At 37.3% G+C, this 16,793-nt stretch overlaps 1 protein-coding gene across 3 annotated transcripts in view; it reads right to left on the bottom strand.

Annotated features, from left to right (window-relative positions):
• Positions 1–16,793, bottom strand: part of LOC149828561 (uncharacterized) — a 33,061-nt gene that overhangs the window by 12,696 nt on the left and 3,572 nt on the right. For all 3 annotated transcript variants that reach the window (XM_090016879.1, XM_090016880.1, XM_090016881.1), the window contains exons 5-6: positions 16,566–16,623; positions 16,445–16,494 (exon numbers count right to left, since the gene is read on the bottom strand). In XM_090016879.1, coding sequence (XP_089873005.1) covers positions 16,445–16,494; positions 16,566–16,623 — 108 coding nt within the window. The remainder of the gene's footprint in view (positions 1–16,444; positions 16,495–16,565; positions 16,624–16,793) is intronic.

Genomic DNA, 16,793 nt, shown 5'->3' with positions numbered 1-16,793 from the left:
GATCAACCTGCAGCGGGGAACCGGTATTAGAGTAATATGGAGTGGATTCCAAGAAAGATACATCCGCACTGACATACTCTCGGCGAGAAGTAGGATCATAACATCGATATCCCTTTTGATTTTGGGGGTAACCAATAAATATGCATTTTGTAGCTTGAGCAGCTAATTTATCACGGTCAGGGCCAAGTTTGTGTACAAAACAAACACATCCAAACACTTTGGGCGAGAGGGAGAAGAGAGGGGTATTTGGTTTTAGGATATGAATTGGAATTTGATCGCCCACAGAAGAGGAAGGCATGCGGTTGATCAGATAGCAAGCAGTTGTAATTGCATCTCCCCAGTATAACGCAGGAACATTTGATTGGATCATAATGGTCCTGGCAACATCAAGTAGGTGACGATGTTTTCGCTCAGCCACCCCATTTTGTTGAGATGAATAGACACAGAAAGTTTGTGGTTGGATGCCATTATCTTGGTAAAATTGTAACAGACTTTTTGATTTAAACTCGAGAGCATTATCAGTGCGAACAATCTTGACACTAGATTCAAACTGAGTTTTTATTTCAAGAATTAAAGATTTGATAATATTTGGAACATCAGATCGTTCCTTTATTAAAAACACCCATGATAACTTAGAGAAATCATCAACAATAACTAAATAGTATCGACACTGAGTCCTAGTAGGAATCTTACTAGGACCCCATACATCTGCATGAAGAAGTTCAAAGACTTTATTACTAGACTGACTCTGACTCGAAGGAAACGAACTTCGATGATGCTTGCCCAGCTGACATGCTTCACACTGAAATGATGTGGTGGAGGGAATCTGAGGAAAGACCGAACAAAGCTTTGACAATGAAGGATGACCAAGACGACGATGCCACTGAACAGGACTAAATGAATGTTCCACTGTAGCATGAACAGTACCCATTGGATGATGTAAGTAGTAGATTCCTTTTTCTTCATAGCCTCCACCAATCTTCTTTCCCGTCAGCAAATCCTGAAAATGACAACCCATTGGATCAAATATTACTCTACAGTTTTGTTCTTTTACAAGACAACTAACAGAAAGTAAACTTTGAGAAAATTTTGGAGCATGAAGAGCATTTTTCAACTGTAATGAGGAGGATATAGAAATATTTCCCTGACCAACAACCGGAGAGGTACTCCCATCGGCTAATGAGACTCCAAGCTGAGCCTTAATATCCTTTAGATCTGAAAAAGCAAGTGAATTTCCACACAAATGTCTGGATGCACCGGAATCAATAATCCACTTACTGTCAGTCGGATGAAGAAGATTTCTGGTTGAATAGGCAACACCAGCAACAGGAGAGGTAGAACTCAAAGGACGAAGAGCTATCAGCTCATCATATTCAGCACGACTGAGGGTTATACTACTGTCACTTGCAGAGATATTTTCTTGTGCCTTTGTTGCCTCGAGAGAAGTAGTATTAGCTCTAGGAGCATATGACTTTGATGAAGAGGAGGTTGGTCGGCCATGCTTATCCCAGCAACGATCTTCTAAATGTCCAGATTTTCCACAGAATGTACATTAAAGCCTTCCTCTGCCTCCCACACCTCGTTCGCGACCTCGTCCTCTGATGTTCTGAAGATTTTCACGTCCATAACCAGATGAGACAACTAAGGCAGATGACTGAGTCACAGGCTGAGAATGTGGAAGAGATATCGCAAGTCTGCTTAGACGGTTATATGCCTCAGCAAGAGTAGGCACATCCGAACCAGTCAACATTTGGACTTTTGCAACAGAAAATTCTGAAGATAAACCTGTAAGAAACCTAGCAACCATAGTTTGTTCTTGATGATCTTTTTGTTTCGAACAACGGAGAGGTCTGTGAGCATTAAGTCTTTCAAACGCAGCTTTTACGGAGGCATAGTACTGGGCCAAGGTTTGATCTCCCTGCTGTAAATTGTATATTTCCTGTTCGACTTGTAGGATACGACTCACATTAGTCTCTTGTGAGTATGTATCTCGAAGATTGTCCCACATCTGTTTGGCTGTATTATAATAAATTAAACCATCTGCAATATGGGGTTCGACACTATTCGTAATCCATGACATAACTATGTCATTATCTTCATCCCAGGTAACATATTTTCTCACCTTTTCAGTGGGTTCATCTTCCAACAAGATATGTTTTCTACGATGTCCAGATACCGACATCATAAATGTTTTCGACCACCTGGCATAGTTAGTTTCATTTAGCCTTACAGACGAACCGTACGAAAATGGATTGGCAAATGCCTTATATTCTCCAATATGTTCCAATTTTGAATCACATTTCAAAGTTTCAGCCATACTTCTGGTTGAAGAAAAACTGGACAATGTCCAAACTAAACAGGGGAAACAACCGTGTGTTACACTCACACGCCAACTGAAATTCCAAGAAAAACAGGACAATCTCCAAACTAAACAGGGAAAACAACCGTGTTACACTCACACGCCAACTGAAATTCCAATCAGCAGGTGTTCACTCACGAACAACAAAAAAACCCCACGACAGTAGTGAGCAGCAGCCCACAAACAGAAAAATGATTCAGCACTTCAGTGACTCACTACTAACATGACTTCTGCATATGCAGCAGTAATTTTTTTCATAACAGGGGCAGCTCCCCAGACATATACAGTTCGGCACTAAGTCATTCATTTTTTTTTTCGAGCAACACCACCACGTGTTGGATTGCTACCGAAAATAAGCAGGAAGCCACGACCTTTTTCAGTGGAAATTGTACCAACAGCAGTCAATCTCCCCACAGCAACTATATCAAGATAACCAAAATAGGGCCCCAACCATATGTAGACTTACCAACAGCAATCACATTCTCAACAGATAGTCACGAGACTGACGGCAGGAACTACCACCGAGGCAGTAGGTAGTCACGAAACAATAAAACACGAGGCGACGAACCCACAGCAAGCATCCACGAACCCACAACACGACCAGATCTGTCATCAGATAAAAAAAAATTACATCGCTGACCTGATCGCTCTATTGATTTCTTTTACTCATTGGATCGGAGTTTGATCACGATCACGATGGCCTCCACGATCGTGGGAGCCTTGATCAGACTCGATCACACTCCCACGTAACAGTCGATCACGCTCCCACGCCGAGCTTTGATCACACTCGATCACGCTCCCACGATCGGCGATGGCTCTGATACCATGTAGAAATCTGACCCGAGTCCTAGAGAGAGAAGATAGAGAGAGAGAGAGAGACGGCTGCACAGAAAACCTCAGAACTCCCGTTCGATATTAGGGCCTCTCTCTATGTTAAATAGAGAGAGGCTTAAAGACATAATTACAATAAAGCCCCATTCTAAAACTAAATTACAAATAGCATCTTAATGTAAAATAACTTTACTTAAAACCACCTATTCTCAACACTTGTCTTTTGGCAAGTGTGACTCTTCTAGAGACCCACTATTTAGCAACTTTTGAAATTCGGAATTAATTATTATCTAATAATAATTTAATTAATTATTAAGTACTTATTAATAAATAAATAAATATCCAGAGGGTACCTTATCCTTCTGAGAGTCTTTTTAACTTTAAAATTCTTTAATTTAACCTTTTATTTTAAATTTAAAGTTGTGTTTTAGTTAGATCTAGATTTTGGATTTGGATCTGGATCTAAGATCCAAATCCATATCTAAAATCTATTTGGATCCTAAGCTGGATCAATTCCTAATTAATATGGGTCTTGGACTGAGTCCAGATCCATATTAATTCGGATCATATGGATTGAATCCAGTCCGATCCAAATCCGAACCCGACCCATTGAGGCAGGCCTTTTTTGAAAAATTGCTATTTGCAGGTCAACCGTAGCCCAAATTCAGAAAAATAAAATATCATTGAGCTCAGAATTCCGAAGCGCATCTAACGATATATCATTTGAATTTCGCCTCTGAAATTTGCCTGAATTTAACCTTATTTTTGCTCAAATTTCGCTTGAATTTAAATGTTGAAAATAAAACTTTTATTACCTTTTAATTGGCTCGTTTAGGTCTTGTTGATGAGACCTAGGTCAAGCTCAAACTCAAATATCACATTCCTAATATCGAAAGTTTATCGATTTTTCTTCAACACTTAGACAATTTTTCAAGAGCCTCTAAATTTGACTAAGTATAAAATACATGATATCGCATTACCTGTGACAGTCGTCTTACTCGCATCTCATGGTGATTGTTACCAAGTTGCTCTTATACCATTTGTAATGCCTCCAAAATTTTAACCTTAATTATTATTCAAATATTGAAATTTTCAGACCAATTTTTTTTTTATAAGTATAAGTAAATCAGATCTTATAATGTAGAAACGATTTTAAAAAACGGTTAAGACTTTGGGTGGGGTTACACTAAAGATAACAATCAAATCAAAATGTACGGGATATACACATTTCAAACCATGTACAATATATAAGACTGAAATATAAAGAGTTTTAATTTTATTTCAAATCAGAGGAGGGTTGCTGTAGGCCAGTGACAGCCAGCATAAAAACTTAGTCACGCCCTATGAATATGAACCAATATGAGAATTTCGTTGGGGGCGTTCCCTACTGAGTGACGCGCTGTACTCTTTAGGCCCAGAGGCATTGATAAATGGGCAAGGGTTGCTAGGTCCTCGCCCAGAAGCGACGCGTCACACCGGCGCCCGGGTGTGTTGTCAAATAGGCAAGGGTTCCCTCACTTTGTTGGACGGGTGGCGGTAAAGAAGATAGTTCAAGACCACAAAATTAGGTTAGCCACTTGGAACATAGGGTCTTTAACTGGTAAGTTGGTAGAGTTAGTAGATGTAATGTGTAGGAGAAAGATGAATATTTTATGTCTACAAGAAACCAAATGGGTAGGTGAGAAAGCAAAAGTGATAGAACCTTGGGGATATAAGCTTTGGTATACAGGAATAAATAGGAATAGAAATAGAGTAAGGATTGTTATTAGTCGTGAATTTATAGATAATGTAGTTGAGGTCCGTAGGAAGGGTGATAGGATTTTACTTATTAAATTAGTATTAGGTACGGATATTATTAATATTATTAGTGTTTATGCACCTCAAGTAGGTTTAGATGATTCCATTAAGCGTCAATTTTGAGAAGATTTAGATGGAGTAGTACATGGGATATCTTATGGAGAAAAGTTTTTCATCGGCGGTAACCTTAATGGACATGTAGGTATTAGTAGGGATGAATTTGAGAGTATCCATGAAGGCTAATGGTATAGGAGAAAGAAACGAAAGTGGAAAAAGGATTTTAGATTTTGGTTTGTCCTATGATATGATCTTAGCTACCACTTGGTTTAGGAAGAGAGAGTCTCACCTAGGAACATTTAAAAGTGGGGTTAATACGAGTGAGATAAGGGTTGTTGCATCGATTGTAAGGTGATACCGAGAGAAAGTGTAGCTACACAACATAGAGTCTTAATTTTAGATCTTAGAATTAGAAAATGCCGCAAAAGGGATAGACATAAGATATATCCTAGAATTAAGTGGTGGGCAGTGAAAGGAGCTAAACAAGGAATGTTTGTAGAGTAGGCAATTAAGGAAGTTGATTGGTATCTCGAGGAGGATTCAAAATCAATGTGGAATAAGATAGCGGGTGGCATGAGAAAGGTGGCTAACGAGGTATTAGGTGAGTCTAAAGGCGGTGCACCGCTAGGTAAGGATACATCATGGTGGAACGAGGATGTCAAATTAGCTATTAAGGTTAAAAGAGAGTGTTATAGAAATCTAAGTAAGAGTCGTGATAATGAGAATTTGGAGAAGTATATGATAGCAAAGAAGGAAGCTTAAAAAGTAGTTCGAAACGCGAGAGATAAGGTATATAAGGAGGTTTATGACAAGTTGGATACCAAAGAGGCCGAGAAGGATATTTATAGGCTTGCAAAGATGAGAGATAGGAAATCGAGGGATCTGGGTATGGTTAGATGTATCAAAGATGAGGAGATTAAGGAGAGATGACAAGATTATTTTGATAAGCTATTTAATGAAAGTCATGCTCAGGATCTTGGAGACTTCTCCATTCCTTTTTATGAGATGAATCGTGACTTCATGCGCAAGATTCAAAAGAAAGAAATTGCAGAGACTTTGAAGAAAATGAAATCAAGAAGGGCAGTTGGCCCAGATGGTATACCTATCGAGGCTTGGAAATGCTTGGGTGAGAAAGGTTTAGAATGGTTGACAAATCTTTTTAACAAGATTTGACGGACAAATAAGATGCCTAATGAGTGGAGGAAGAGTACTTTGGTGACTCTATATAAGAATAAGGGTGATATACAAGATTGCACAAACTATCGTGGTATAAAACTCATGAGTCATACTATGAAATTTTGGGAGAGGGTGATTGAGTATAGGTTGAAAAAGGTTGTCATGATATCGGAGAATCAATTTGGTTTTATGCCTGGAAGATCAACTATGGAAGTTATACATCTTCTTAGACAACTTATTGAGAGATATAGAGAGAGGAACAAAGATTTGCATATGATTTTTATTGATTTGGAGAAGGCATACGATAGAGTACCTAGGGATGTTCTCTGGTGGACAATGATGAAGAAAGGTGTTTCTCTCAAGTACATTAGTATAATTAAAGATATGTACGAAGGAGTAGTAACCAATGTCTGCACTTGTGGAGGGGTGACAACTACTTTTCCTATAACGGTTGGGTTACATCAAGGATCTGCATTAAATCCTTTCCTATTTGCTATAGTGATGGATGAGCTTACGAGATCAATTCAAGAAAATGTGTCGTGGTGTATGTTGTTTGCTGATGATATTGTTTTGATTGATGAGTCTAGAGCTGGGGTTAATGCCAAGTTAGAATTATGACAAACATTGGTGAGCAAGAAATACAGAATATATGGAGTGAAGCAAGAAGTTTTAAGTTGAGTAAGAGTAAGACAGAATATATGGAATGTCGGTTTAGTAAGCAACGAAGTAGTGATGAGAGTGTAGTGAAGCTTGGTGAGCAAGAAATACCGGTGGATGACTGTTTCAAATATTTGGGATCTATCATTCAAAAGTATAGAGAAATTGATGGAGATGTAAATCATAGGATAAAGGTTGGGTGGATGAAATGGAAAAGTGCAACTAGAGTGTTGTGCGATCGTAGAATGCCATTGCGGTTGAAGGAAAAGTTTTATAGGACGACAATTAGGCCCGCTTTACTATATGGTACGGAATGTTGGGCTGCCAAGAGACATCATATTAAAAAAGATGCGTATGCTTAGATGGATGTGTGAAAATACAATAAAAGATAAGATTTGAAATGAGGAGATATGTAAGAAGGTAGAAGTTGCATCCATTGAAAATAAGATGAGAGAGAATCGTTTACGGTGGTTTGGACATATTCGGCGAAGGCCTAATGATGCTCTAGTTAGAAAGATGGAGAAATGAAAAAATATATTAGTTAAAAGAGGTTGGGGTAGGCCTAAGAAGACTTGGATGGAGATGATAGGAAAGGATATGAATGCTTTGAACCTCACCGAGGACATGGCATTGGATAGAAATGATTGGAGGAGAAGGATTCATGTGGAAGACCCAGAATGATTTTCTTTTTTGGTTCATATCGCCGACCCTAATTGTTTTGGGATGAAGGCGTAGTTGTTGTTGTTAATTTTATTTCAAATCAGAGTATAAAAACAATAGTTCAATCTCTACGTGATCAAGTACTTAAAACAAAAAAATCATGTCTACCAAGATCGTAAGGTAAGAGTAGACCATCGAGGATGCAGCTTGACCAGTCCTTTGCTTGCATTACCTGATACTTTACCTGCATTACCTGATACTTTACCTGCATTACCTGTCCCCCATAAAATAGGGTCAAACTAGCTAAAGTCTAGTAGAGCAACTAAAACTCAAACTTAAAAAAAATATATCAAGCATTCAAAGGTAAAGACATGATAGATTATTCATTAATCATCAAGTAATAGACAAGTGAACAACATCGCATAAGTCATTCAAGTCATTGCATCATTTTCATATGCATTCATAATTCTTATAAACAATAGGTCAAATCATATTTGACCATCCAGCGTGAAACACACGCACATACTTTCTAAGTAATTTAGTAAGATATTCATAATATACATCAATCATGATACATAGGTGTGATATATTCACTCAGACAAACATAATGCAATCATTTGCAATGAAACTATGTAGGCGTGAAGTGTCATTCACCTAATAAATCGACCTAGTCATTTGTACGCGTGATGTGTCATTCACCTATACGCTAACATTAGCATCACAATCATAACCTCATATCAAGATCTAAAATCAAGAAGGATCTGATTCTCAGATATGACTTCAATATATAATCATGCTAAAATAGAAAAGCAAAATCTATAGATTCATAAGTGGTTATCTCAATCAACTCATAAGATCATCACCATTCATCACATTTCATTAAATCATATGAGTATTTACAAGATCTATGTTGAATCACCTGGTCTGAGATATGTACAACCTCACAAAAAGTTACCACCCTAGACGAACGGCCAACCTGGTCTTGGACAATGCACTTCCTCACAGGAATATACTGTCTTCGCAGGCTACCCGCTCTTCGACAATGCACTTCCTCACAGAGACTTACCGCTCTAGCAGGATTACCTGATCTGGTCGTACACACCCTCGTAGAGAATCCTTTGAGAACAGTTCCTCAATGGGTTTCATATCCAATGAAAACTATTGTGATACATGCATCAATACAATTGACCACTCTCAGGGTCGATAGCCACCAACACAGGCACAAGCATGTATACAATCAATATGCATTATATCATACATCACTTCATATGGTACTTAAATCATAAAATCACATACTTAACCAAATAAGGTTCCATAAACCATAGTTCAGTATTGAACTTAAACATTTATCGCATGCATTTAGAATTTCATATCGCGTAGCATTTAAATCATAGCATACAGAAGAATATTATCCTATGTATCATATCATCGCCATAAGGAACATTACATTTCGTAAATTGAACCTCGAAGCATCCGTAAACAAACATAAGTTCTATGCATGAATATGTGAACATGCATATTTCATAATACGAAGCAATTAAACATCAACATACATAACTCCTACGTAGTTCGAGATTTGCACATAAGATTAAAGTCATGCATTTTTTATCACATGAATCAAAATATCACCTTAGATATAATTGCGTAAGGGTAGGTCAAAATCTCATTGACCACCCCACCGTACCATGACACATGTTCCTCTAGCAAACAAGACAATATATGTTCAAAACAATTTATAACATGTGCATGCATTCTTCCATACAAGAATAAACGAGTCCAACATATGACAAGACAATATATAACATTCATAGTATGCATCGAACACGACTTACATGTATTCATAGTAGTTATATGTGTACCATGTATCAAATTCATATAATCACACAAAATAACATAGTATGCGCAAACCAAAGTACGATGACACACATTACGTACATATTATATATTCATAAGTGCACGGGCAGTCAAACTCACACACAAGTGTACCTGCAGCAAACACACTCCATATTCCACTAACTACAATTATGGCAAGCATGATCTCCGAACTACAATCACAAGAGTCCTAAATATCCACAGCTAAGTGAAGTGTGTGAGCATGAAGGTGTTGCATACAATAAAATAAATTATTGTAAGATGCATTTGCACCATGTACATACCACGGGCATTTACCTGATTTGCATTTCGCATTGCATTGCGTTCAATGTTCACTGGCTTATAGCCATTTTGATACTTAGCATAAGTATCACATTTTTTGTATATCCTGCACTCAAATGAGTTAAACATATAGGGCAACTTATGCATACATAACAACCCTAGATATCCACAACTAAGTACGGTGTATGTGTATAACTTGTATTTGCAATTCATTTAAATATTCATCGTAACAACATCATGCTTACATAATTAGTACCTAAACATGCTCTCTATAAGTTCTATTAAGGTATCTTACCTTAATAATGTGAAGAACAATTAATCGAAACCCAAAAGATCGAGGGATTTTGAAGTCCGCAAAGACCGCTTACCCAAGCAATACAATAAACTCTTTGTGTGCGATCGCAAATGCCAAAAATTCCAAAATGTCAATTATACCAACATTAGCCAAAAATGGCAAATTACCCCATAAATCATTACCAAGAGCCACATAACACACAAATACACTCCAATAATTTACAAACTCCATCAAAAATATATTTAAATATAATATATATATATATATATAATGATTCGAAACAAGGAGATACATAAGAAGTAGGCATTGCATCCATTGAAAATAAGACGAGAGCGAATCGTTTACGGTGGTTTGGACATATTCGATGAAGGCCTAATGATGCTCCAGTTAGAAGGATGGAGAAATGGGAAAATATATTAGTTAAAAGAGGTCGAGATAGGCCTAAGAAGACTTGGATAGAGATGATAGGAAAGGATATGAATGTTTTGAAACTCACCGAGGACATGGCATTAGATAGAAATGATTTGAGAAGGATTCATGTGGAAGACCCAGAATGATTTTCTTTTTTTGGTTCATATTGCATAGTTGTTGTTGTTGTTTGTATAATGATTATTAGCCCAAAATAGTTCTATAAATACAAATTATGTCCTGATTGGCCAGAAATGAACAAATAAACATGTAATATATCAATAAATGAAATTCAAAAGCTAGAAACACATTTCTAATTTGGAGATAAAAAATGAGTTATTTATTTATTAATAATCCTTAAAAATTATGGGTTTTACAAGCAAATATTTGATTAGCAACTAACTTTGAGCAAGTTGAACTTAAGAGTCAAATTAATAGGTTCATGAGTGTATAAAACCTTTAGCTGCATACATGTCTTAGAATCCTTAGTGAAAGAACTACCTGATGTCAAATTGATAAATCCATGGCTGGAAATTACTTTTCTTTTCCCCAAGAGAAGTTTAGGTTTAACCCTTGACTTGAATGGGGTGGCAAGAAAATACTCATCTTTTCCTTAAAGAGGAGGTGTTTGCAAAACAGAACTTTTGAAGAGAAATTAAGTTTTCGTCAAAACTTCCTAATTTTAGGCTTCTCTTATGGAAAGGCGGTCAAAAAGAGTCAGAAAATATATCATAGAGGAGCGAGTCCATCACACTCTTCTTGGAAAAGGATCCTCTATGATGGGGAGGCCAAAATGAAAAAATGGGGGGGCTACAAAAGAAAACAAGCTTTCGTCGAAGCTCTTCCTGCAAGAAAGGGTTTCTTTGTATACAGTAAGAAATTGTTGTTTTGCAAACAATTCACAAAGAAACGAGTCCCTTCAAACTCTCCCTGGAGAACGGGGTTCTTGCGAACTAAAGAAAGAAATGGGTTGCTTGAGAGGAACGAGCTCCCTCGAACTCTCTCTGTCAGAAAGGGTCCTCTGAAGCGAAATTGGTTGATTGAGATATTGGGCCAACTTGAAAATGGTTTCAACTCGAAAGGTTGAAAGATCATCATTGGCAGAATCGTAACCCGGAGGTTGGAAGGAAATGATTGAAATTGAGAATTTGCAACACGCAGATTGAGAAAATGATATATTTTGAGAAATTGCAACCCAAAGGTTAGGAAATGATAGAATTGAGAAATTGCAAACCAAAAGTTAGAAAAATGATAGAAACTGATAGAATTGATGTCCCGAAGGTCTGATTGTGAAGCATGAAATTGAATTTGGGAGTTCGACCAACTCGAAGGCTGGATTTTTAGGAAAAAGTGTTTTATCTGAGGATCGAATCCTCGAAAATTGCCAGTGTGGGGACTGGGTTTTTAGAAAAATGGGGCTTGATCTAAGATCGAAAATTTTGAAAATGACCAGTGTTGGGACTGAGTTTAGAAAATGATTCGACCCATGATCGAAAATTTTGAAAATGACCAGTTCAAGGACTAGGTTTTGAAATTGGTTCGATCTAGGATCGGATATTTTGAAAATTGCTTGATCTGATATCGAAAATTTTGAAAATAACCAGTACGAGGACTAGGTCTTGAAAATGGTTTGATCTTAAGACCGATTTTTTTTTAAAGTGACCAGTACGAGGACTAGGTCTTTGAAAATGGTTCGATCTAAGATTGAAAATTTTAAAATAGACCAGTACGAGGACTAGGTCTTGAAAAATGATTTGATCTAAGATCAAAAATTTTAAAAATGACCAGTTCGAGGACTAGGTCTTGAAAATGGTTTGATCTTAAGACCGAATTTTTTTAAAGTGACCAGTACGAGGACTAGGTCTTTGGAAATGGTTCGATCTAAGATCAGAAATTTTAAAAACGACCAGTATGAGGACTAGGTCATGAAAAATGGTTCGATCTAAGATCAATTTTTTTAAAAATGACCAGTTTGAGGACTAAGTCTTGAAAATGGCCCGATCTTAAGATCGAAGATTTTGAAAATAACCAGTGCGATGGTTGGTCTTTAGAGGAGGATTCAATCTGAGATCGAAAACTTTAAGGAAAATTGGTATTATAAACTGAATTTAGAGATTACGAATCTTATGAGGATTCTTGGTGATGGGACATTTACTGAGATTCTTGACCCAAGATAGTTTATGATTCGAACAAAGTAGTATTGTTCATGGTGATATGGTGTCAGGATTACTCCTTATCCTGAAGGGGTAGAAGAAACTAATCAAGAGATGAAGAAAATTAATGGTGAAAAGCCCTCTCAATCCCGTATCACCACAGGATGTTATGGGCGAAAGCAATGTTTCAGGATTGTCCCTTATCCTGAATGGGGTAGAAGAGGAAATTGATAAAGAATTTTATTTGAATTTTGCCTGCATATAGAAATTTTGAAGAAAGAAATTAACTTCCATAAAAGATGCCCCAGTATAGAACTTCAACCCATTTGGTAAAATATTCTGTTGCGGCAAGAAAATATTTATGACCATTGGCAGAAGAAGTGATCGGGCCCACGACATCAAAAGCCCACATAGAAAATGGCTATGGAGAAACAACAGACTGCAAATATGTGGCTGGCGTATGAATGGAATGTGCGTGCATTTGACATTTGACGCACTTCTTCACAAAGTGATAGCAGTCTTGTTGCATGGTCTTCCAGTAGTACCCTGCTCGGATGATCTGCTTGACGAGAGTTTGGTAACCAACGTTACCACCGCAAATACCTTCATGTGCCTCTTGGACAACTTCCATAGCTTCATCTTTGTTTAAGCATCTGACATACTCAGAGCTGAATCCACGACGGTAAAGGACATTGGCGAGGATGAAATATCGGGCAGACATGCGCTGGATTGCTTGTTTCTCCCTTTTTGGCATCTCTGGTGGAAAATCACCAGTCTCAATGAAATCTTTGATGTCTTGATACCAAGGTTTCTTCCTTTACTCGGCCTGATTTATCTGAATGACTGAAATGAAGGCAGGTTGATCAAGTCTGTCGACTTTAAACGAACCACAGGATTCACCTCCTTTGAAAGACATGATAGAGCCCAGACTGGCCAAGTCGTCGGCTATTTGGTTGTATTCCCTTTTGATATGATTGAGTTGAAATTCTTCAAAGCTATCAATGAGGGCTGAAGCAATTTTTTGATAGGGAATCAATTTCTGATCCTTTACTTGCCACTCAGCTTTGACCTGACTAACAACGAGTCGCCAAAAGCATGCACTCTTTCGACGTTGAAATTTTGCAGAATTCTTAGGCCTTATATTAGAGCTTCATACTCGGCCATGTTATGAGTACATTGAAAGCTGAGCTTGAGAGAGTAAGAGATCATTTCATTTTCAGACGTGACCAGTTAGATTCTGATCCCTATGCCAGCCATGTTTTTAGAGCTATCGAAAAATAAATTCCAAACTGGAAATTATTGGATATTGTAGATGCGCTCATCAGGAAAATCATCTTCTGCTTTAATTTCTTTTGTCAGGGGGAAATCTGCCAACTGATATGCGATAGCCTGGCCTTTGATCGACTTCTGTGAAACATACTCTAAATCGTATTACATTAGAAGAACTTGCCACTTAGCAATTCTCCCATTGAGAAATGGTTGTTCAAGAATGTACTTGAGGGGATTGAGCTTAGATAGAAGCTTGACTTCAGATGCCAATAGGTAGTGTCTTAATTTTTGACACATTCATACCAGAGTCAGACATGTCTTCTCCATCTGAGAGTATTTCTTTTCATAGTCCACGAAGGTTTTGCTCACATAGTAGATGGCGTGCTCTATCAGATTGCCTTCTTTGTATTGTGCCATGAATCCACCAGAGGCATTTTGATTGACAGAAATGTATAAGATGAGTGGTTTTTCAAGTTCTGGTGACTTTAAAACGGGTGGATTAAGGAGATATTTCTTGATGCGCTCGAATGACTGTTGACATTCTGGCCCCCATTCAAATTTTACTCATTTCCTTAGTAGATGATTAAATGGTTCGCATCTCATTGCCAAATTAAAGATGAACCGACGAATAGACTGAATACGTCCTTGAAGGTTGCGCAATTGTTTAAGATTGGTCGGTGGTGGCATATCAATAATGGCTTTTGCCTTGGCAGGATCCACCTCTATTCATCTCTTACTGATTATAAAACCAAACAGTTTGCCTGACTCTACTCCGAAGACACATTTCTGATGATTGAGTCTTAACTTGTAGAGGATGAGTCGCTTGAAAACTTGATCAAGAATATCAATATGATCCGCTTTTTCTTTGGGTTTAATCAGGATGTCATCAACATAAGCATCTATGATCTTGTGCATCTTGTCATGAAAAACGGCTATCATTACCCTTTGATAAGTTGCCCCAACATTTTTAAGCCCAAAGGGCATGATTGTGCAACAAAAGGTGCCCCACGGTGTGGTGAAAGAAGTTTTCGCTTGATCACGAGCGGCTAACTTGATTTGATTATAACCAGAGTATCCATCCATAAAAGAAAACATGACATAATATGTCGTACTGTCGATCAGAAGATCAATGTTGGGAAGTAGATAATCATCTTTTGGAGTAGCCTTATTAAGGTCTCTGAAATCAATGCAAATCAGAACTTTGTCATTCTTTTTAGGAACCGTCACAATGTTTGCCAACCAGTCTGGATAATCAATGGTTCAAATGAACCTTGCTTTTAATAAATCTTTTAGTCCTTCCTTAACTTGCTGCTCAATTCGGAGATCCAATTTCCTCAACTTCTGCTTGATTGGTTTAGAATCTGGCTTTAACATGAGACGATGCTCAACCAGTTTTGGATCCAAGCCTGGCATATCCTCACAAGTCCATGCAAAGACTTCTTGATGCTTTCTGAGAAAATGGATGAGTCTGACCTTCTCATCTTCATTCAAGCTAGAACCAATTTTGAGGATTTTTGGATCATCTTCTGAGCCAATATTAACATTCTCGGTTGAATCCTATACCAAAGATGATGGTTCATCCTGTTTCTGAATATGAGCAAACTCTGGCAATTCTTGAATATTCGAGTTAAATTTTGTTGGTTCTTCAATTTGCTCTGCCGCTTGACTAACCTCTGTTCTTGCCTTTATCTTATGGATTCTGGCTGGCTTTGAGTTATTTGGCAAAAATTTTGGATTAAAAACGAGCCTTCTCATTGATCTGGGAGGCATGTTTTAGTAATCCTGAAAACAGAAAATGAGGTTTTTAGGAGGAACTACAAGCCTCAAATTCATTGTAAAACACAAAATATGCAAAATGTTTTAGAATCCTTAGTGAAAGAACTTCCTGATGTCAAATTGATAAATCCATTAGCAACTAACTTTGAGCAAGTTGAACTTAATAGCCAAATTAATAGGTTCATGAGTGTATAAAACCTTTGCATACAATACTTTCCATGATTTTTGCAAATCTCTGCAAAACATAGTTTATGAAGCATTGCACATTAAGATACCTGATAGGTACTAAGCTTGCTTTAAACAAAAGGTTTTATTTATTTCTTTATATTTCTGTAATTTTAGCTAAATGTGTAGAACATGTTTTGCCCTCACAACTTCATTATGAGGGAATATTTATGAAGCACATTCCTCAATTAATAATTTTAGAATTCTACAGATTTTCACCACACCTTGCCCTTTTTAATTTAAAATGTTAGCCATTCCTGTTTGCACTTGTGCACACGCTCATGCATCGCACGTGCACATTACTAGTAATAATGTAAATGAAAATTGTCTAAAATGGATTTGCCATCACCCTAATAATGGGGTTCTAGGGTAACACTGATTTTATCATCTTGATATAGAATTACATCATGACAAAAATGCAAAAAGAGATGGAAGACATAAGTACCTTTAAAAACAATATTAAACAATACGACCCTCAAAAATCATCATATCACATTTGCGATTAAACAAAGAATATCAAATTTCACAAAGAGGATATTGTTATGATCTTAATTATAACCCCACTAGAAAAGAAAATGACATGAACAGCCAATTAGGAAGTCAAATATAGGAGAGTCTCCATATAACCTAGTCTGGTATTCCAGCACTCCTTGCACATTTTCCGCCAACTCCCACTCCTTCACAAGTAAATAAAGTTACAAACAGAGCTACAACAGTAACAATAGTGTTCACTGGGAATCACGATCACCTGAACTGATTGCATAGTCTGTGCATCAGAAAAATCAATGCCATCTCGATTTATGAACCTAAAGGTGAACGTGAGATGTAAGAATTCAGAAAATTAGGAATAAACAGTAGGAAGAGAAAATTAATGCACAAGAACGGATAAAACAAAATCTGCAAACTTTTTATCTACCTCAATGACTAGAATGTGTTTTCCTTGAAAAAAGGAAAAAGTTCAAATATACCCATGGCA

This window comes from Nuphar pumila, chromosome 9, assembly GCF_984573655.1.
Source record: "Nuphar pumila chromosome 9, dmNupPumi1.hap1.1, whole genome shotgun sequence".
Classification (NCBI taxonomy): domain Eukaryota; kingdom Viridiplantae; phylum Streptophyta; class Magnoliopsida; order Nymphaeales; family Nymphaeaceae; genus Nuphar; species Nuphar pumila.
Note: the sequence above shows the minus strand (reverse complement) of the source record. Positions and strands in the feature narration are given on the sequence as shown.